Consider the following 24,423-nt stretch of genomic DNA (forward strand, 5'->3'; position numbering starts at 1 on the left):
AAGCACTTCTTCATAGGGAGTTAGATATTAAAAAAAAAAAAAAAACTAAGCAAAATTCTAGTCAGGTACATTCCTAAATCGCTGGCAGGCCCCAGTAAAAGCATAGTCAGTAGCAAAGCAGGACTTTAACTACTGAATCGCATCAAAGTTTCTGATCTCCATAATCAGTGGAGACTCAGCTACCACAAGCAGGAGCAGCCTGCAGAAAGGAAACCTTCACGTGACCTAAGGCAGTGCTGCTTTTCCACTCAAGCGCTCCCTACTGAGCAGGGTGAACTCCTAGCCCTAGCACCTACAAAAGCCCAGATGTCTCCAGTTTCATCTGTTAAATTCCCTAAAATTAATGGAATTTAATTGTAATGCAATATATTTCCAATTTTACTTTAATTTACTGAATGCTAACTATTTGGCTGGTGCTGTCTAAGAATTTTACATGAGTGACCGTATTGACTTCTGACACAGACTCTCTCCTTTGACCAAAACCTCCATCAGGCTCCTCTGAGTTCCCTGCTTGACTAGGCCTGAACTTGGGCTTCCCTCTCTGCCCTTCTTGAATCCAGTTTGAACAAGAATCCTAAGTCTGTTTAGAGAAAATCCCCCTTCCTGGGCATCTGACCATACCTCCAATATCTTAATCCCCTGGCCTGCCTTCAGCAAGAATCCTGTCAAGTCAGCTTAGCCAGAAACCCTTTATCCTTGATATTTCTTTGTAGTACAGCTGACTCTTGAAGAATACAGGGGTAAAGAGAGTGCCAACCCCCGCAGAGTTAAAAGTCAACATGTAACTTTTTACTTTCACCAAGTTTGACTACTACTTACAGAGCGCTAGATGAGCAGAAGCCTTACCAATAACATACAACAGTCATTTAACACATATTTTGTATGTGTGTTATATACTATATTCTTATAATTATGTAAGCTAGAGAAAAGAAAACGTTAAAATCATAAGGAAGAGAAAATCTATTTACTCTTCATCAAGTGGAAGTGGATCATCAAAAAGGCCTTCATCCTCCTCATCTTCATGTTGAGTAGGCAGAGGAGGAGGAGGAAGAAGAGGGGTCGGTCTTGCTGTCTCAGGGCTGGCAGAGGCAGAAGAGGTGAAGGAGGTGTAAGAGGGGGCAGGAGAGGCAGGCACACTTGAGGTAATTTTTATTGAAAAAAACCCCCAGGTATAGGTGAACCCACACAGTCCAAACCCTTGTTCAAGAGTCAACTGCAATCCTCCATGTCCTGACCCCACTCTGCTCCTTGGTTACAAATCCCCAGTTGTCCTTGTAGGAGCTGGAGTCTCTCCCTCACTGTGAGATCTCGCTGCGGTCACTATGCCCACCACCATGTCCCTCTTTGATAAAGTCTGCCTTACCATTTTTGTTAACAAGTGTGTAGAAAAATTTCTCTTTAACAGTTCTAACAATAATAGACATTATTTCTGTTACCATTTTACAAATGTAGAAACTTCAGCTTACAAAAGTTAGTAAACTTTTCCAAGGATACAAAGTTAATTATATTAACCTTATATTAATATAATTATATTAACAATCATTAACATAGAGATGGAGTTCAAGCCCACACAAATTTCTAGTTATCCTTATCCACTATATTATACTATAATGTTTTAAATAACTTTTAGTTAAATTAGTTAACTCTTCCTCCTCAATTATCTTAGGCAGGGGTTAGCAAACCCTTTCTGTAAAGGGCCAGATCATAAATATTTTAGGTTTGTGGATCACAAAACAGTATTTGCCAGTGACAACTACTCAATTCTGCCATTGCAGTAGACAGTATATAAATGAATGTGTGTGCCTGTGTTCCAATAAAACTTTATTTACTAAAACAACTGGTGGGCTAGCTTCGGGCCACAGTTTGTCAACCCTTGATATAAGGACAATTCATGTTTCAGACCAACATGCTCTATTATCCTGTGGTTTTGCATAATCTGTTTGGGAAGAACAAATTTAAAAAAAGGTTAAAAAAAAAAAGGCAGATGTCAATACCAAAAGCTAAGGGAAAGGGGCTTAATTTTTCCTTTATCTTTTACCAACCAATCTCAAAATGACAACAAGAGACATATATGACCCTCAGTCTCTCAGTCATGGGTTCTCTGCCCCACTGGGCCTCTTCTCAGCCTCAGGATCCTTTCTTCCCCTTCAGTGTGATTCCCCTCATCTAAGTGGTCATGCCTCATTTTTCCATCCAACTGGGACCATACCCCTACAGCCAAGTGAATTTTCTAGCTATCCCTTTATATATATATTTTTATGTGATAGCCCTATGCCTTTGTCCATGCTAAAAAAAGTTGTCTCACTCTGTCAACTGATTCCAACAGATTCTTTAAAAAATTCTTCACTGCATTCTTAGTTCAAAATGATCCTTTGATTCGCCTTATAATACACATCATTTCTAAACATGCTAGCCATATATCTACATATTTTGTTTCTGATGTTGGCTCATTTTTTCCAAATATTATAATGCTAGTAAAGTAAAAGAATTAAGAGAATAGTTTAAGGGTTCAGTGTCACTGGATATAACTGTAACTGACAAAAGTAATGATTGACATTAAAGATTTAGCTTTGTTTTCATGTTCTGAATGATGAGAGGAAGGTGCAGCCTTCCCTTTCATAAGAAGTGGAAAGTAAAGGTTATTCAATAATTTGGGTTGATAACTTTGGGTATCAAAATCAAGAAGATGAGGTAAGAAAAAATTATGGGGACACAAAAATGTCTAAATAGGCTGGGCATGATGGCTCATGCCTATACTCCCAGCACTTTGGGAGGCTCAGGTGAGCAGATCACTTGAGGTTAGAAGTTTGAGACCAGCCTGGCTAACATGGTGAGAACCCTGTCTCTGCTAAAAATACAAAAAAAATTAGCCGGTCATGGTGGCACACGCCTGTAATTACAGCTACTCGAGAGGCTGATGTGAGAATTGCTTCAACTGAGAATCACTTGAACGTGGGAGGCAGAGGTTGCAGTGAGCCAAGATCATGCCACCGTTCTCCAGGCTGGACAACAAAGAGAGACTCTATCTCAAAAGCAAACAAATCAAACAAAAATAAAATGTCTAAATAGACTAAAATGATATACATAAAATAGAATATGAAGGACATTACATATCCACGTTAAGAAAGAACATCTTTGATAAATGTTTCTCAAGTAATTTAGTTGAAAAGGATAAGATATTCAAAATCTTAATTTTTTCTGCATGCTACCAAGATCTTCACTGAGACGCCTAAGTAGGAAGAACAATAAACAAACATATCCTTAAGTACAACGTGGTCCTTTCTCATTAATTCTTAAAAGCTGTTCTCTCACTCATCCTGGGGTCGCCTCACTTTTCCCTCTGCTGGTGGCAGCTGTGTCTTATGTGATAACAGGGTCCTCTCTGTGATTTCCTCACTTCATTTCTAAAGAGGCCCCACAAGGTCACCTTTGTTCTTTTTTTTTCTTTACCTGGGAGATGCTTGTGGTTTATGTCTCTCAAATCTACTAGCAGTAATATACTCCAATTTAAAAAAATGGTCTTAACAAAAGAGAATCTGAAAATGCTATCTAAAGAACCTCTCTTATGAAAGGATCTTACAAACTACATGGAATTTAACTTTTAAACAAGTATTCAGAGTAGTTACATTGTTCTCATTGAGAAGAATATGGTGGGGAGTTAATGTCTTTTAAAAAATCATATACACAAACAAAAATTGACAGTTAAATAACTATGGCAAATAGTGCATCAACTGCACTCCCAAAAATGCACAATATACAGTCGCACGTTAGGGACGTTGAGAAGGCCTGAACAAAGAAACGTATTTTAACATTCTAACAGTATGATCCCTGACCCCTGAAATTTTTACCCCCCAACACCTGAAATTTTTACCCCTCAACACCTGAACACCTGTTACCATCTCTTAGAACTACTTCATGGAAAAAAAAGCCAAGCAATCTTTTAGATAGTTAATTAATAGTTCATTAAATTAAACAGACAGTTTAACATTTCAGCCACATCCTGATGAATTTCTTCCTATCCTTCTGGAAATTCCTAATATGATAATATGGTTGAATATGTCCACATTAATAAATGCTACAAAGAAATATAAGAAGCTATGACTTGGAACTATTTACCAATGCAACATTATAACTTTACCATGATCATGGTGGAGCCTAACCCTGATTTTGGTAAGTAACAGTGTGACTCTGGGATAAAGTGATTTAAGGCTCTGTGCCTCAGTTCCTTTATATCTAATGTGGGGTTAGATTTGCCCTGTCTTCTCAGTTGGTATATTTTGAGAATTAGGTGATTAAGATCAGGATCAAAATCAAGAAGAATTTTTCATAAACAGTGAAGTGTTATAAAAGCATCAAGAGTGTTATAAAAATGTAAAAAGTAGTACTTCCAGTACAGCATCTATTTCCTTTACATAGAACTATAATAAATGCTGTTGTGATTTCTTCTTTCTTGAATTGACTAGATCCCTGTCTTATAAGTGTGAAATACCTGATTTCACTTAGAGAGAAAATTAATTTTTGTTCATTGTGTCATAATAATGTATCCTTGAACTTTTCAGAAAACACATGGCAAAAATAAAAAGATCAGAAAACTCTGTTTAACATAAGAAGAGATGTATTGCAAAAGAGTTTGTTAGCAGTGCCACCTCACTCTGGGCTCTCTTACGAACTCTTCTGCGGCAGCCCTTCAGTCCCAGTGAATGAAGACAGTAGGGCTCTATATTCTTTGCGTCCTTCATTAAACTATTGATCCCTTCAGCATTATCCATAATGTTCCAGCAGCTCAGCACGTCAACTGCTGAAGTGCTAGTCTCTCTCTCCTTTCAATAACTTCCACGCTTTATGGAGAGGAAGTCACAATGATTTATTTACCTGACATTTTCCAGTCCGGATGTCATACAGGGCCACTGAACCATGGCGAGCTCCAACTGCTATTCTGTGATTCCGCTCATAGTAGCTGACCATGTAGAACCTGAGTTGAAATTTTAACAACAAAAACAAGAAGCCAGGTGAGATAACCTGCACGTGGAGGTGGACGGCAACATTTCAAAGCTTAAAGCCAGCTCTGATATACATTTTGAAGTAAATATATCTATAATATGTTATGATTTTTCAAAAATGTTTCGTTTTGGTAATTCTTGAAAATCAACTGAAAGAACAATGATATACATTATCACTTTGGCCTCTTAATAATTATTTTCAACAGAAAACAACTTATAATCACAAACATGCTTGAATTTTTGAAACAAGAAATAAGGGCTAAATACAAAAAGATTATATATGAAAATCTGGTTTTGCTACAGTGACTATTATGCAAATATTTCTATTTGAATTGAAATGGAAAAGATGAAAAGGGTTACATATTCCATGTAATTATGTCCTCCTGGTTTACTACAGTATTAAAGAGTAATATATACTTTCTGGCAGAACAATCATACGAAGGCTACATAAAATTTATGCTTAAGTTCGTATTCATAATTTAGAGTAAAATTAGAAAGCTATCCATCAGAAGAAGTTATCCTGTCAAGTTCCCCTGATTTCCCATGTTTACCAGCTTATCTAAATGATAGCTATGGCTTTTAGCAGTATGAATAAGCATATTTGGTGCTTATTTTGTATTGCATAAAAACAGGATTTAGTGAGGATGGTTTGAAGATTATATGAGATTGATTTATTATTTAATTTTTCTAGATTAATTTTCATGATGAGGTTAAGTATTTGAATTCCTTATCTGTGCATTGCCATACTGATTTCATGTCTATATGGCTAGGGCCTGAAGGTAAGAATAAAAATTATTTGAAGTCTAAATAAGAAATGATTTTATATCTGCAAAGAGTTTTGAATATATCTTCTCATTATCTAGCCCTGTTGTCTTGGTGTGAGCTGCCCAGATGAACAAGTGGTGTACCCTAAATGTTTAGGAGGAGTTTGCATCAATTCTACTGTACATTCCTTATCTTTTCCTCTTTGGTTCCATAATACCAAACTAACTTTTCTGTTAATATTTATATTTTATGAGCAGGGAGGGGGAAGCAAAACATGACAGAAAAAGAATCTCATTTCTCTAATGCTTTCTCGAGGTAAATATACTAAGGCATGGGACAGCATTTCTGAAATTCTAGTAATAGAGGCTGAGAGACACAAGATGTTTGAATGTGGGAGAATTCTGAAACCAGTGATATTCTGACAAAGCCATTTGGCATTGGCAGACACTATGACATTCATATATATTTCATAAATCCGGAAAACAAGCCATTAAACTTTTAAACTTTTGTTACTTATTACCAAGTAATATACTGAACAAGATGTTTGTGCCATCCCTAAGCCCCGCTGAATAACCAACCTCTTCCCCTTTAGTGGAAGGTTAATGCTTCATTTTTTTGAACTTTTAGTAACAGGAAGGAAACTACTTTAGTGTGTCCTGCTGGGAGGATTTTCTGTGCTCATGACTGGCACTCTCCTCTTTCTACATTGGTTTGAGAGAAGGAAGGATACAGAAAACTCCTAAAACATATGACGCTTCCCTGGCTATTAAGTGTTTAGGAAAAAGCTGGTTTCTCAAAGCTCTTCTTGCCCAAAGAATATTATTCCACCTTAAGAGAAAGTGGGAATCAGCATCTAAATCCTACCATTCTTATGCTTGAAAATGAAAATGATTTAGAAGAGCTTAAAAAACATTGACTATTTTGTTATTCAATAATTACAGTGTGTAAGTATTGGGCATCACTGTATCTATATGCCTATATCTACATCTGTATTTATACACATATACTCATGAATAATTTATCTCCTATTTGAGTACATGGAATATAATATATAACAAATGTTTTAGCAAACATCTATTCTATGCAGGTTAATAGGCATAGGAAAATACAATTTGCAGTGGTCTTTTGTTTTACCTATTATTTGCACAAATTTAACAACTATATTGCTAACATCCTTCTGCAAAACCGAAAATAATTACCCCCAAAATAACCCTCTTCAAAACAATACATTGGTAAAATATACTTGTGTTGACAAAATCTTACTTAGTGAAACTGGAATCAAAAGAGGTTTTGTTACACTGCCCATTTTCTATGCTCTGGATATCAAACTCATCCTTCTATATCATCTACAAACACCACTATTTATGGCAGAAAGAAAGATCAGATCTATTCTTAGAATCAAATCTTTACTCTGCCTGAAAGGGCCATATATATTACAGGTCTGCATTTTTCATTCTTTGGAATTTACTACAGGACTAATACTTGTAAACAATAAAAGAATTCTGGACGCTGAAGGTCTTAAGGCATGTTTTAATCTTAGGGTTTCTTGTTAAACTTTTTATTCCTTTAGCAGTGGCCCTCTTAACAGAAGAAATCAGTGGTATGTACGCAGTCACTTCCCAAGTATCCACCATGGGAACCAGCTGCAGTGAACCGATCCCTGCTGAGGCTTCCGGAGCCCACCATACTCCTAGTCTACTCTTTCCTGGAGCCAGTCCTCCTTGTGGGGTCTGTAAAGATGAAAGACAGTGAGATATGCATTACTTGCTTCCTGACTTGAAGGGATCAATGGATTGAAGAGAAGGGTCCACTACAGTTTGTAAAGCTGTACTTTTCTAATCTTGACCAACCTTGCATGACTGGATTTTTCCTAAGGGATGAACATTCCTCTAAAATTTGGGGGTCTCAGAGTAAGGGTTCTTGTGTCCTGAGCTTTCTGGAAATGGTGTCTCAGTCTCCAGTTCACTGTGTTGATAACACGTCACTTAGACAGTTGGTCATGACCTGGCAAGAATCCTTTTTTAATATTGATGTTTGAACAACAGTTCTCCTCTGCTAGGCAGACCACAAGGAAACTGTGAAGCCAGAGAGCACAGCACCACTCAAATCAGTGAAAGAAGAATAAAGTAGAAATGGGCAATGATGTAAAGTGTATTTCTTGCTGGAGCTGAGGTGGTCATCAACAAGTTGAAAGTCACTGATGTCCGGGCTTTCATCATTGCCCACATGCAGTCAGAGTAACTTTTCAACAATAAATCAAATCACCTCTGTTCTGTTCACAACCTTCCTTCAAGGTCTTGGCATCTCTTGCCTTTGCTCATGCCGCTCTAGTCACAGTGATCTCCTTGCACTTTCTTAAATATGCCAAAGGGGGGTTCCCGTTTTGGATTTTGACAGTTGTTGCTCCCTCTGCTTGAAAACCTCGTCAGCTTGTTACTGCCACTGCTCATGCCCTCACTTCATTTAGGTCTCTGTTCCAAAGTTATCTTGACCAAGGAGGCCTTTATGGGCCAACTTGTTTAACACAACAGTCCTTTACCCATTACTTTTAACCCAATATCCTACTTTTTGTTTATTATGCCCATCACCATTAAAACATTAAACAACAATTTTTATTTATTGCTTTTTATCCTCCATCAGGGACTTTGTGTTCTGCATGAATACATAAATATGGTCCAAACAAGCAGGATGCAACAGTAAGTGAAGTTTAAAACATTACACTTACCCTTCAGTCGCCAGTGTATAATCTATGCTAAACATGGATTTTTATGACTAATGGATACTCTATAGGGTCTAAAATAATCATTGAGATGAATAACAAAGGAAAGAAAAACTGTCCAAAAATGGCAGAAATCAAGAAACAGGCTCTCCCATGACCCTTCTAAAAATGTATTTTCAATTGAGACAAAACAATTGTAGATTTACAAGAAGTTATCTGTAAAGGCTCCTGGAGTCTCGGTATCATAGCATGAAACTGACAGTTATATAATAAAAATAGGTAATTATATGTTAGGGAATTAGAAAAGATTGCATGAGCTGAAATTCAAAAAGGTAAATACAAATAGTCTAAATAATAATATACACAATAAAATATATTTTCAAACTAAATGTTGTCCTGGAAAAAAAATGATTCTAAGAATTTGGCAAAGATTTATATCAGCACGCATAAATTTCAATAAAAATGGTATCATCACACAAAACATAATTAACAGATCATCGTTTATCAATCATTATTACTATTACTAGAACAGATTATTGGGGAGGAGTGATAGAATCCAGTTCTTTCAAGATGTATTTGCGACTTCAACTATTGAGGAGCAACTCACAGTGCGGTGTACAAACCCAAGACAGGGATGGTTTGAGTTAGAAATACTAATATGAACTGAGTCTACACTGGCACAGCAAATCACTCTGAAGCACACTATGTTGCTTGGGAGTTTGCCAAATACCAAGTGCCTGAGTTTCTAAACAACTTTGGCACTCCCTATTCATACTTTTCCTTGAACTGATGAACTTTTAATCTTAATCAAAAATGGCCCCCAAATAAGAGAAAATGCATGTAATTTAAAAGTTAATTTGAAAAAAGAAACAGAAAACATGCAACTCCCGGCAGAATTAGGACTTGGGAGAAAGATGGAAACCTGTAAAATCACTTCAACTATGACTTTGGCCATTTGCAATGATCTCAGGATGTTAAGTTACTGCTGTGTATCATTTCCTCGAACATTAGAATGCAACAAGAAACACTCTTCAATTAATCCAAGATTAACCTCCAGCTTCACATGAAACCACCTTAAATCTTAGCATATACAGAAGATAATATAGGGAATATAACTATCCTTTTTTCCCCCTAAAATAATACCACAATGACTACTATGTGCAGCTAACATTTACTGAGTATTATGTATCAGGCACTGTCCTAAGTATTTGTATTTTCATAAGTAACTGAGGTATTATGAGCAATTTTTATGAAGTTGTTTTTAGAAATTCTTAACATTGATTTAAAATGGTTCACAAACTTTTGACTGTTTTTCTTAAGACAATATCAAAGCAATATATACTTGTAAAAAACTCAAAACACACCAATATATGTAGGAAAAAAAGTAAGTCTTTCCTCTCAAATCCCTACCCCACCAACAGTAACTGCTATTAACTATTTACTGGATCTTCTGAGAGCTTTTTCTACCTTTTGTTTTTTTAAACAAACAAACAAGCAAAACCATTCAGACTGTGTCCTCCCCCTCTTACTCTTGCAGAGGAAAAGAACGATCATCAATGGCAAAGGCCGTTGCAGGGAAGCAACACGCTCAGGAGAGGATGGTGTGCCTCCTCTTTGTGGTTTCTGCTCTACATGTTCAGTGCAATTTCTCTACTTAAGAACCATAGAAATGATCCCTGAAAGTATAGTCTATTTTCTAACCTTTAATACAAAAGTGATGTGCACAGTACACATACTTTTCCGCAACTTCATTTTCCTCATGGGACGTCCCCTCATGTCAGCACACATGGATCTCATGTCATTCTTGCTCACATCTGCACTGTAGTTCTGTGTATGCGCATTGCATTATTTAACCATTCTTTTTCTGATGGGAACGTGGGCTATACTGTACATAGACCCTTGTATACCTAGGTATTTTTGTAGGATACATTCACCAAAGCTGTACCAAAGCATATGCACATTTTAAATTTTAATAGACAATGCAAAATTGCCTTCACTTTTCACTAAAAGTGTTCCTACTTGGTATTAGCAAACTTCATACTTTTTTGCCAATAAGAGGACAAAAAAGTATCACATTTTTGTTTTAATTTGCACAAAGTGACTTTAGATTGACTCGCATGGTTATAGTCTGCAGGATGTACATGTAGATTACATTCTTAATGTAAAGAAAAATTATTTGAAATCTAATCAACTGCACGTTGCATCCCTTTATTCATCATGCATACTGGATGGGAAAGGAAATACCTATGACGTATTCCCAATAAAACTATAGGAAAGATTTGATCCCACCACACAGGCAAGCTGGTTCTACAGGAAAGAACAACAGGATTTCTACAGTGGAGCAATGTACATGTCACTTTCACCCCAAGAAGGTACCAGTGACAACCAACCACCTCGACGTCCTTGATTAGACAGGACAAGATGCCAAAGAGCTCTTTCAGGGCCACACACTTGAGGAGCTCAGCCTGAAAGATTCAAGAGTAGGTGTTCAGAGAATTGGTCAACAGCCCCCACAGATGCCACAGCCACAATCAAGGGGGACAGTTTTGTTCAGGAAGAGGCACTTTCTAGAACATGTCTGTACACACCCTCCAGAATTTCAGACTGCCATGCTGCTAATATGTTTGAAAAATTCATAGACATCAAAGTGGCTGTGTTGTCAGTTTCTGGGGCTACGAATGGTGGAGGGTGGGGAAATGTTTTCCAGAAATGCTTCATTCCTGTGACAAGCATTAGTTCAAAAAACCAAATGAAATAGTTCTTATTCTGGGATGGTGATGGACACTGAGTAATTCCATTTGAGAGTCGCTACTTCCCAATCGGGGTCTTGCACACTGTAAATAGTCAATAAGTATTTCCTGCTGAGTAGTTAATAATCAAATTGGTTTCCCTCTCAAAAACTTGCCATAAGCACACTGTAGCTGGCATGTTAAAAGCAAGATCAAAAATGCTTCCTGGGCTGTCCAGGCATCAGAAATCCTGCAAGGAAAAACACCATGCATATCTAGGGTTTGAGGCACAATGGCTGAGAAACAGGTTCCTTATTGCCTGTATCTATACTTACTAATTGTGTGACTGTGAGTAAGTCCCTTAACTTGTCTATGTCTCAGCATCTTGATATGGAAAATGGAAACGACAATACTACTTATTATGGTGTTGTGTAGTCGAAATAAGTTAATGCAACAGAAGTACCTAAAACAGTGCCTGACACATAGTAAACACTGGTAGGTACACGCAAACCTTATCAGCTATCATCATCATCAATCACCTGCATTGCTGAATATATACTTCAGAAAGATTAAATAAGATGTAGTTCATTTGCTATTTTCCTAGGGTAAGTAAATGCCAACAAATAACATGCTAATAAATAAGGAAAATGAATGCTCAGAATATTTTAAATTTATATATTTAAAAATAGTTATGATTTGCAAGTATATACCTGATAATAATTACAAATTATTTTATAGTTTCAGTCTAAATTTGCTAGTATAAATAATAGGGATTTGGTGTGAAGCACTTTTTTATAGCATTTCAAACAGGCTGAAAATTAAATATTCCTTCTGTTATACAGTGAAATGGAATACTGCTGGAAGGTCTAGAGTTTTTTGCTTTAATACGAAGAACTTTAGTATTAAAAGACAGCCACCTGTCTGGGAGTTTTTAGGGTAGACAAACTGGACTAGAATGATTTTAGAGGGATTTCAACTAGTGAATATAGGAGTAACATCTATAATTATTTATCATGAAAAGTATTCTACAAAATGGAACCTAAGTTAAGAATTTTACTGGAATTGAGGACTGAAGCTACTTTACATCCCATTATTGTAATCACCATATGGGATTAAAAACAAACCACAGGTTTGGAGGAGTTTCTTAAAAAATGATCTCATGCACTGTTCTAAAGTAGACAGTGTTCATTTCCTTACTAGATTTTAAGTGCCCATTTAGCGTGAACAGAGCTGATTCAGCTTTTCACTTGAAAAGCAAAATCAATCAGTCTGTCTACATAATAACGAAGTTTAAGAAAAGGTAAGCTATCTCTGAAAATACAGACTTTTAACTGTTCTGTCTAGATTAGTTTTTTTATTCAGTTCAAAAGTTTAAATACTTACTTTACTTTGAATTTTAAAAATCTTATCTGTTATAGCTTTAATGTTTCCCCAATGACACTTTTTACTATTTTTTAATTTGCATTATTCTAATATATATCCAATTTGAAAGGAACACACACTCATTGAAAATAGAAATACAGATGATTTATTACAGAAAAATAGTTAGTAAGTGAAAGTTATTCTTTACCAACAATCCCCTCCTATCACTCCCAGTATCCGCCAGTCATAGCTTGGGGTGTGTCTTTCCAGATTTTTTTCTCTTCATATATATACCTGTATATGTATGAATACTGATCTTCACATATAGTTTTCTTTTTTAACAATTATTTTAGATACTCTTCTGCAATGTTGCTAGTTTCTTTTAAAAATTTCTCTTTTACTAACATCTTTCCATGTCAATAGAAATGGATTACCTCACAATCTTTTTAATGGCTGTATGATATGCCACAGTTCTCTATATTTAATAGAAACAATGGTAACAAATAATATCATTTAGAGGAAACAAGTGAATGAGCATTTTAATATAAAGCAAATTTTTCTATGTAAATATTACAAGATAACTTCCAAAGAAGGTCAACTAAAAGATAATCAGTTAAATCCAGCAAAAACAACATTAAACACTTTAAATTTCAATGTCAATGCTATTAAAACTCATGTGCTTTATCCATTTTAAGTAAATTAGAGAAAATTACACCCCAAGTCCTTTAAAGTTAGTACCCTCCTTGCCACTACTAATGTATTTAATATCTACTGAAAAGCCAAAGTAGTTGAGTTATTACATACATTGTTCAGTTCTATGCACAGGGTGCTTGAGAATATCTTCACTCTTGGCCATGAGATATGCAATGTAAAGGAAGACACACTGAAATTTTTGCAAAGCAATCACTGATTAGTCAGTCATTCACAATAGTGTTTCAGTAGTATTTCATTCAATGACAGTCATTCTTACATATAAAAATAAGCACAGATTTTGGAGTCAGAAGGATATGTCTACCTGATAAACATCTACTCATCTTTAAAAACTCGGCTAAAATACTACCAGTTCTCCTTTCTTCTATGCACAACTGCCAGCTCCCTCCTTTGTGTCCCTCTTATCATGGCTCTAAGACTCTTCTGTGTGTCCTGGATACCCTTTTTTCACAGTGTTTGTGACAGCTCACTGATTGACCTCTTTGTCTCTGTCAAGCCAACTTTAAGGCCCGTCAGGGCAGGGACTACCTGATGGGCCCAGCATGCCACACAGCGTAGACAAATAACTGAATGAATTGGAAATTTTCAGAAAAGTCCACAAGTGCTTAAAAATTATTTTACTTCGTTAAACTGAACAGGTTTGATTTTTTGATTCCTATTTCTTGAGTGGCTTTTTTCTAATTTTGGGATTGGGTACTAAGATTAACCATTTATTTGTTAAAAACCAGCCAATTAAAATATTTTCTTTTCATTTTTATTCTTAGGTTTAAAAGATAAACACCATATAGTGTGGTAAATATCATCATTAAATATGACTGACGTTTCTATTGATTCAACTCTTTAGTAAGTATACTAAGTGGATGATACGCTTTTTAAAAAAACACAGTTTATTTTTCAGAGATGTTTTAAATTCAAAGCAAAACTGAGGAGAAAGTAGAGTTTCTGTATTACTCCCATCTCTGCATACACATGGCCTCCCCACTATCAATATGCTGCACCAGGGTGGCAGCTTTCTGATAAATTTACACATCATTTACATTAGCGTTGGCTCTGTACATTCTACGGATTTTGACAAATGTATAATGGCATTCATCTACCATTAGAGTATCATATGTATCACATAACATAGTATCACTACCCTGAAAATCCTTTCTCCCCCGACCTCTGGCAACCACTAATCTTTTTACCAACTACAGTTTTGCCATTTCCAGGACGTCATATAGCTGGGGATCATGTAATAGATAGCCTTTTCAGATTGGTTTCTTACATTTAGTAATATGCATTTCTCCATGTCTTTTCATGGCTTGACAGCTAATTTTTTAAGAGTGCTGAATAATAATCCATTGTTTGAACGTAGCAGAGATAATATGCTTTTAAAAAACTATCCCTTCGGTTTCCACTTAAACTTTTCTCCCCATGAAACTTAATTACAAAAATAGCATTAAACAAAATAGGAACTCCTTGTTTTTCTTAAAACATGTGGTTTACTTTCCATATTGAGTTCTTTGTTCATTAAATAGTCTTAGTGTAGGATTAGGTTTGAGATTAATTACTTCAAAGAATTTTCAGGAAGGCATCGAAGAAGGTGCAGCATTCATATAGCCCTACCTTAGGATGCATATATTTTAATATGTTTCAGAATTTATTGTAAGATAATGATTGGTAATTATATATTTGTAAGTCAGTCATGAGAAAAGCAGTTGCTACACAAAATTTTTACTATTTTAGAGTTGAATGTTGCCATGGTTAGTGAGCACAAGAGCCCTTGTTTCATACAGGAGGAAACTGAAGTCGAGTGATGTGCCCCCGACTGCACAGCTGGGGGTGGCAGAGGTGGGAGCCCCCACCACCTGGAATTCGTGGTCTCACCAGAGGCAGTCCCACAGGGAGAGCTGACAGCAGTGCTTCTCAAGTGTCCATACTGACACCAAGATGTTATTTGCCCTTTTCACTCTCATTTTCTCACAAATGTATAGCTGAGTTTTCCAGATTTTACATGATCTGAGATATTACAGGTGGAAGCAGATAGGAGAATCCAGCCGACTTCTACTAAGCCAGAGATCAAAGAAGTTGGCAAACATCATTTTTCATAAAAATATTTTTATCTTAACATATAATAGGTTCTTTTTAAATAAAATAATTAAAAACTTTCTCAGTTTAAATTTCTAATATGGCAAATATTGATAGTTATAACTCACTATAAACAAATGTTGAGTTCTTCAATAATGTTTAAGAGTTTAAAGGGGTCCTAATATTAAAGAGGTTGAGAATTATTCACTTAGAGTTTTAAATCATTGAAAAAGCAGACTATATACATAGTGTGTATATATATGTACATGTGTATATACATAGTGTGCATATAAATATCTTAAGATATATGTATAATACAGATAGATATATAGTATATATGTAGCTTAAGATATATACATCATTTGTATATATCTTAAGATTTCATATATATTCCATATTTTGGGGAATTATATATATTCTGTAGCCTTGAGAACTTTGTTTCAAAGAAACAAAAGCAAGCTAAACACAAAGTGCTTAGGGTTGCTGAGAAGAGACTGTAAGATAACCTCGGAATTGACAGGATGAGATGACACTTAGGATGGGGAACAGGTAACTGTGAACTAGAGAAGGGAAAACCAAGGAAACAACAGTGAGGAAGAGGGTGTGAGAAAGAGGTAGGAGAGTGCGTGCCTGTCTCTCTGCTCCAGGAGCAGACCCTTTAATCCTCAGTGCAGGCACAAGGTCTTTGCATTCATCATTCAACAATGAAGGCTGCTGGGACTATAAGAGGAAATTATCAGAAAAGTTCCTGTTCTTAAGGGCTTAATGAGTAAAAAAAAAAAAAAAAAAAAGCATAAACAAGAGGAGCGTAGATTATATAAATTCTGTGAAGCTAAAAGGGTAATGTGAGAGTGACGGTGAGAAGGTTATCATACACGGAGAATCAGAGGAGGTTGACCTGAATGATGAGACCAAGCAGGCTACATCAATATCTGGAGGAGATGCCTTCTAGGCAGAGGAAATAGCCAGAACAAAAGTCCTGAGGTAGGAATAAGCTTGGCCTTATTAAAGGAAGAAAAAAAAGACTAATGTGCCCTGAGCCTAGAGAATTTGAGAACGGCACTTAGAGAATGCAAGGCTATCACATTTAATAGGATGTCATCTATAATGTGACCTCTAAACAATAGGCAGATTTGCTGCCAAGTATTACGTATCATGGTGCTTTAACATCAAATGCCCCTGGTTCCTTGAGGAGGTCCACTTCTGGAACCAGTGGCATTGGAATTTGAGGATAGTCAGGAATCCCAAGAAAAGTTAATGGTCCTTTAAAATAAGGAGAAGTTTCCAGATTTCTACTGAGCTACAGGAAACCTAGCCTTAGTTTTCCCGAAATCTAGCCTACCTTCTCTCCAGGCACTGAATCCTAGGAAAGGTTATCACTTTGGGATACAGGAGGTGCAGAAAATAGAAGTTTTAAGAAAGAAAAAATAAGTTTTGTGATTCTGTGCAACAAAGGATTTCACTAAATCTCAAACTGTGGTTTGCAGATTCCTTGGGGCCTTATGTTCCTTGGAGAAGTCTATGAGATCAAAACTGTTTTCATAAAAATACTGAGATATTCTTTGGCCTTTTCATCATGTTGATTTTGCACTGATGCAAAAGCGATGATGGGTAAAACTGCTGGCACTTTAACCCGAAGGGGCACTGACATGTCATAGTTTAGCAGTCGTTACACTCTTTCACTGCCATGCTGGCAGTGAGCAGAACAACAAAACGGTTTCACTTCAGAATATCCATGATGAAAAAGTTATTAATCGATTACATTTCAACCCCTGAGCACACATTGTTTCAATATTCAGTGTGACAAAGTGGAAAGTACACAGAAAGCACTTCTACCGTATCCTGAAATCTCATGGTTGTCTTGGAGAAAAAGGCTCAGAAGATTAACTTGCAAAATGAACTAGCTGCTTTTTTTCATCGAATGACACTTACTTGAAAGCATAACTGAGAGAAAAACTACAGTTATTTGAGAGATATTTTCTTGAATATGAACAAAGTTAAGCCTTTCCAGGAAAACAACAGACAAGATTTACTGCCAACAAAAAATTCAAGTAAAAAATTAGAATTTTGGAAACCTGTATCTGGCTTCTCAACACTCACTGACTTTTTTGAGGAGATCAAAGTATGCTAATATGAGGTCACATATTAGCAAATGTGGTATTTTGATACTGTGAAATACGATACGACCACATATGGAGAGCCTACATAACTCAATGGACCAACATTCTCCGTTGACCAGTGCATAACATTACAAAACTACCCACTCAAAGTGCAAGATATACTGGTGGATTTAATATGACAGTAAAAGTCCATATGACTGCAGATTCCATATTGCAACTAGCCCTTAAAAAACAGTCACATGTTGGGTTTTGGTGTAGTACCCAAGAAGATACAAAATTATCTGAAAAGGCTATTAAAACATTCCTCCCTTTTCAACTACACGTTTGTGAGAGCAGATTTTTAAATTCTGACCATATATTTCAACCAAAACAACATAACGTAATAAAGACATGCACAGATATTAAATTCCACCTGTCTTCTAGACAGTAAAGAGATCTGACAAACGTAAAGCAATGCCACTTTCTCAGTATTTGTTCTTTATTTTGGAAAGTATTTTTCATAAAAATGTTTTTACATTAATGTGAATAAGTTTATTTCTTAAATCAATATTTTTAAAATGCTCAGTTTTAATTTAAAAAAATAAAAATATAATCGTCATAAACAAAAACTCAGGTCTTCAATTTTGATGAGATCTTGAAACCAAAAAGTTTGAGAACCACTACTTTTAAAGACTGAAAAGCATTTGGCAATCAAAAATTTTTTGTTATGTGTGTGTGTGGACGTGTGCATGCACGTGAGAGATAGAAAGAGAGGCAGAAAGTGAGAGGGAAGAAGAGAGAGTGAACGAGAGACAGAGAGAGAGAGAAGGGGGGAGAGAGATTAGTGGGGACAAAAATCAGATTCGAGTAGATTAAGAGAGTGGGAGAGGTGATGAACTGGACACAGTGTAGACTCCTTGCCCTGGAGGAGGACGGACTGGACAGTAGGTGAAGAGGATGCAGAGAGAAGGAAGCATTTTTTACAAGAGAGAATAAAACACACTTCCAGGCTGAGAAAGCAATATCATAGAGAAGGAGAAATTAAGGATAAAAGAGATAGTTCTCTAAAGAGCAAGGTCCAAGAGGAGCTGAGACAGTGAGACAAAGGATGGAGAGGAAGAGGCCCGGGCCTGGACCTCAGCAAAGGTCAGCTCATCCTCTGATGAGATGGCTCATCCCTGTGTGTGCTCCTGACATGTGTGAGCCTGTGTAACAGCACACACTCAACTCGGAAGAACACAGAGCAGGTATGTGATCCGTTCAGCAAAGCTTGGCTTCACTTTGGTCTGACTGTGAGCACAAAAAAAGCTAGTCAGTTTGCCTGTTTTTAAAATGAAGGACAGGAGGCAGTAATTCATGACAGAAGGTCCTTTTCAGAATCAAAATTTTACAACTTGTAATTCCATAAAAATAATGCAGTAAGGTCACTGCTTATGTGAGAGAACTGGTACCATTTATTACGATGAAATTAAGGACTGAACACACGAAGCGGCACAGCTAGTGTCATTATTCAACCACAGTTATTGAGTGGCTATACTGAGCGTGTATATTTTTTAAACTAAAAATTGGGACAGAGCCCAACAAAGGATTTTTTTTTTTGAATCTGTGAATTTATTTACTTGACAACTCTTTAAAAACCATAAAAATTAAATCACTCTTGGTTATACATCAAATAAACTGCCCTAATTTAAAACAATAAAAGTGCATGAAATAAGGACCTATGTGGGAATGCGGGGGCATATGGTCTTTGGCCAGATGGAGCCCTCTACTAGTTGCTATAAAAGAAATGAAGGGAAAAGCCCCCTTCCTCAAGCTACTTGTAATGTGCATGACTGTGCAGTTTTAAGTGACCAAAAATCACATCTAGAGGTGTATCTAATTTTTGCTATGAAGAAATCCTAAAATCTCTTATGAATTACAATTTCATTAAAAAGCCCTAATCCTTTATTGGTCATGCATTACATCGCTGCCAGACCTCAAGATTGTAATAAAATCACCTTAAACTTAAAAAGTACATTATATTTGTAGAAGTATTTTATCTTCATTTCTAATTGACTCTTAATAGTAGCTTCTAAGAGCTTACATCTCTCTCTTCTGACATCAGTAAAGAATACTTTTGTCAAATAAAAAACAAGCATTCCTTTTGGAACATGTGCTTTTCACACATGCCGGTTCTACAGTGTTTTTCTCTTGGCTCAATAATATCTGTGCAGAACACAATGCAAGCCCTGCTCTACGCCTGCACATTTTATGCTGCTGCATCGCACTGAGTAGTGTAATACCAGTCAGCATTGATCGGTGACCAGAGAAAAATACAGAATCCAACTAAGTCAAGCATGGCACACTCCTTGCTGGTTGGTCTTCTGTGTGAGGGACTTCACAAGGGGATCTGAATTCAGTAACATGGCAACTTGCAACAGAATTTTAACAAGGAATTCTGAAGAAACTGCAGTGATGTTTATCCCAAGCCTTGAAAGGAATCAGTTCTACTTTCTTGGCGTCTAGGGTATTTTTAACTGAGGATGCTGTATTATTTATAGTTCAGGCAATTAAATGTAAATTACTCAGAACCCTCTAACAATAATTATCTAGAGTGCTGGATGATGCCTTTTTGAAGATCTGAGGACACTTAAAGACAAAGCCAAGGCCCAGTTGAGAAAGAACCTACAGAGATTCATTTCTTAAATGTTACCATATTGTGCTTCCTATTCTACTTATTCATAAACATAAAACTAATTCAGTGCTACAGCAGTCTTGTGGCTAATATGTTTGTGCTTTAAAATGGATGCAGTTGATCTCCTATATAATAATACAGTCATATTTGTTACAGTGATGAAAAATATGACAGGAGAACTATTTTGTATAATTGTGTTTTGAAGGATGAGTGTGCTATATTTTTTCAAGGGCACTGAAATCTAAGTAAATTTCTTGTATTAGTAGATGACACTATATTATTAATATCCCTGAAAGTAAAATATTAATTAGGAAATATTTAAAGCCATGACTATAAAGTTAATACAGCTAGTTAATAGTGTGTGATTTTTATAACTTTTACTGGATTATAGAAAAATATCTATAGCTATATAAACGACTCCAGGAAGATCTAAGTTATTTCAGATAATACGAAAAAAGTCTTTATTTTAGAAACGAATCATAGCTGATATTATTAAGAATGGTTATTTTACTTTCATATCTTTTGAAATAAAACCGTGTATTTCATATACACACATACAAGTACTTAGGTACATACACACATATATAATACACACACACACACACACACACACACACGCAAAACATAAAGGACTGAGGGAAGCTTATACTATATATTAAAAAGGTAGACAAGGAAGACAGAGCTGGAGGCATGATGATGAGGAAAGGAATACGGGAGTCAAAAGCCGTAACTTCCTAGACGTAAGCAGGGAATTTGGCTTTGAGCTGCTTAACGGCCAAGGCAAATTTTAGAATTCACACTGGTTATACAGGAAACAAACAAACAAACAAACAAAAACCTACAAAAAACAAAACACATTTGAAGTTCCTTAGGAAAACAAACAAAAATGGGCTGTCATCCAGATTTAAAAGGAACATCCAGATGGAGTCTTCATAGAAGGGACACTAAAGAATGTACCAAATGACATCAACACGACAGCCCTGAGACAATGGCACCTCCATTTTCTTCTGCACTCCCTTGGAAGGTGCCTCCTTTCAAATGGCAGGCCTGATGCTAAAGAGGAACACTGGCGAGGAAACCCTAGAGGAGACCAGACAGCCTAGGCCAAACATGCAGCTCTTGGATGATTTCACTCAATCTAGGGATGTAAACTAGAATACTCTGAGGAATGAATGGACCACGTGTATTCTAAACCAGCTTCTTAGTGCTCTGTGTTTCTCAACTGAGTTGTAGATAACACCTGATGAATGAAAGCTTGCAGTTAAAGCCTTCAGCAGGCATTCTGTGGCACTGTCTAAGGGCAAGCCTTTAAAAGTTCAGGGTGCATCTCTGGAATGAATGGGCTGAAGGAGTATGTTCAGGCATTTCCTTAGAAATTCCAAGTTTATTCAATACATAAAAGAATAAACATCCAAGGATTTAAGGTTTTAGGTAACACAATGTGGCCACAAAGAACAATGATTCAGGTTTTGTTTTTCTTGATTTTGGATTACTAGAGTACTTGGTTTTCAATGCTGAGTGTTGATAAAAATCACCAGGGGAGGCTATGAAATTGCTAGGCTTCAGGAAAGTCTGCTGGAGTGGCTCTCAGGTGGAGTCTAGAAATCAGGTCATTCCCTTGAAGGCAGTCTGGGAACAATACCCTGAGATCATTCTTCTCCCCAGTGCCTGACAGGGAGCAAGTATGTTTCTAAATTTCACCTTCCTATCTGCTCCCTCAGTTCTCTCAGCTAATTGGCACTGAATGTGCTTTTTTAAATACTCCGTTGTGTGAGCTCCTTCCTAGCATGTTCTTGATGATCATGGAATCTTTAAAACTACCTGGTTTATAAACTACATGCATATTTTATGTCTTTTCTATGAGAACCTGCAATTTCATGCTGACCTCAGTCCTACAGAGAGCTCTAGACTATTCTAGGACAGTGACACTGTACATAGGATAGATTTCTATGGAGCTGGACACGAGCTGCCCAACAGAAGAGCTGAACAGGGTGACTGTTCAGAGAAGTCAGCTTTTCTTCGCACAGTGGTCCCTAAAATGTTTAGACACAAATTTATGGCTCACCTCCAGCAAATACAGAGGACTTCTATTCTCACTTTGGCCTTGTCTCACTTTCCTACTCTTATTTTTCCTTTGCCTCAATTTCCTCACTATTTTTACATTTGATATTCACTTTCAAAGCTGTTTAAAATACTTTATGGAACAGGATGTTGTAAGTATGTGTGTATGTATGTATACGTGCATATACAAATGGAAACATACTGGTTAAAAGCTAGATATAAAAAATAATAATAAATAAGAAGGATAGGGTTTTATCTTGGAATTACAACTTTATTAGTCACTTAACTAATAAATATCATAATCTAATTCTCCAAAAATGTTTACATTTATATAATGCCTTCTTTAATTTGTGAATACATCTGAAAACATTTAGTTATCTGCAAAGTGCTATGTAGATGAAAAATGTATTATTTTATTAAATGCATTGCTATGATCCCATGTTTTAATATCAACAAGTGAGATTCAGTGATATAGAAAGAATGTCTATCAAATTTTACTGGCATGTGTTCTAATTCATTTCTGTTTTCAAACAGAAGACATCAAAAAGTTTTAAAACCTGATGGAAAAGCTATTATATAAACAAAATTTTTAAAACTAATTTTTTTGTATCAATGGTTTCAACAGATTTGCAATTTACAGCTTAAAATTTAAATATGTTTTGAAGAAAGATATCACAGAATAAAGAAATTCAGTTAACATTATAATTTTGTGACTGAATGTACCATTCATTAAATTATATATTGTCATTAATAATCTGCACTTTAATAAAATGGAAATTTTAATTTGTAACCTGATAAATAACTATCAAAATAAAGAAAATCTTAGAGAAATCACCACATTAAAGTTTTAAAACCCTGAACCTAAAAATGAAAACCCAGGTGCACATAAGAATTACAAGGGTGAAGGTGAAAAAACTAAACAACAAAATAAAACCAAAAAACCCAAACTCAAGATTATTCAGTAATCTATAATGCTGTTTTATCTTGGGACTCACAGAGAATAGTTAATTTTATGTATATCTCAAGTCAGAATACATTCTGTTTTTAAATACTCAATGACTTCAGGATACTATATTAGCTCTTAATCGGATTAATACAACTTTAGATGTTAAGATGTTTATAACATTGACTAAAAATTATTACCTTTTTACAGATATGAAGCTAACATCATCTTATAGTTTTTATACTTATATAATACTTTGAAATATATATTAGCTAATATTTTATAATTTTGGGTTTTCATATTATTATGAGAGATCCGCAGAAAACTAGTAATGTGTGAAAACCCTAATCATAAGCAATTTGCTGGATGCATCTATAAATATTTCATTTATGAAGAACACAAATGAAGTTTCACACCATTCTATGATCTATCAACCATAGGAACTGAATTCTGGCATAGGCAACATTATAAGGTTAGTCTACAATAAAACCCATAGCACATTTTAAAAAGGGTAAAAGGAAGGAAAGATAAAAAAGATGCAAAACTAAAGATTTTGAAAACAAACATCACATGTCTGAACTGCAGCTATTCATGCCACTGACTTTGGAGTTTCATATTTCATGAAAAGCATTTTGTACACAGAAGTCTCAAGTGCTATAAGGCACCTAGTAGAATACAATGCTCCAGACATGGCAGATATTCAATAAAATAATTTTAACTCCTACTGATATGTTATCTTTGTTGTTGTTCATTTATTAATCTAGTTAAAATAAGCCAATAGATGGAGTGGCATTGACCCGTGAAACTTCTGAGATCCCATGTTCTCTGAAGTCCTCTATAATTTATCATCTGTTGCAACTCACATTTAGCATAAGCTACAAGCTTATATTGTTAATCATCCTTCTATGTTTATGTGCTGACTCACAAATAAATGGGCCTATATGGCCTTTATCTTCACAATCTTAATAATATCTACAAAATTTAATAACTTTGTTATAAATCTGATGTTTCATAAAATTATATCAACTGGTAGAAAAATTACACATTTTTGCTTAACCTTTTCTGTCTACTGCCTATCAAATACAGTAAGTCCTCACTTAATGTGAGGATTTAATATGTTCTTGAAAACTGACATATAATGAAATCAATTGTACCACAGGCTAATCGATATAAACAAAGAGTTAAGATTCTATGGCACATTTCTGGTCATAAAAACATCACCAAACTTAGAAAGACCCAAAACACTTCCGATATTAAACACTGAAATAAAGTTGAGCTCTACATACATTT

General features: G+C 35.7%; 1 protein-coding gene and 1 pseudogene across 4 annotated transcripts in view; both read right to left on the reverse strand.

Annotated features, from left to right (window-relative positions):
• WDR7 (WD repeat domain 7) overlaps positions 1-24,423 on the reverse strand; it is a 390,653-nt gene that overhangs the window by 60,840 nt on the left and 305,390 nt on the right. For all 4 annotated transcript variants that reach the window (XM_064379106.1, XM_012446433.2, XM_012446431.2 and 1 more), the window contains one exon: positions 4,873-4,972. In XM_064379106.1, coding sequence (XP_064235176.1) covers positions 4,873-4,972 — 100 coding nt within the window. The remainder of the gene's footprint in view (positions 1-4,872; positions 4,973-24,423) is intronic.
• LOC135276185 (small nucleolar RNA U3) lies at positions 9,984-10,176 on the reverse strand (annotated as a pseudogene).

The sequence above is a fragment of the Aotus nancymaae genome, unplaced genomic scaffold (assembly GCF_030222135.1).
Source record: "Aotus nancymaae isolate 86718 unplaced genomic scaffold, 86718_ANA_hifiasm-v0.15.2.pri h1tg000020l, whole genome shotgun sequence".
Classification (NCBI taxonomy): Eukaryota; Metazoa; Chordata; class Mammalia; order Primates; family Aotidae; genus Aotus; species Aotus nancymaae.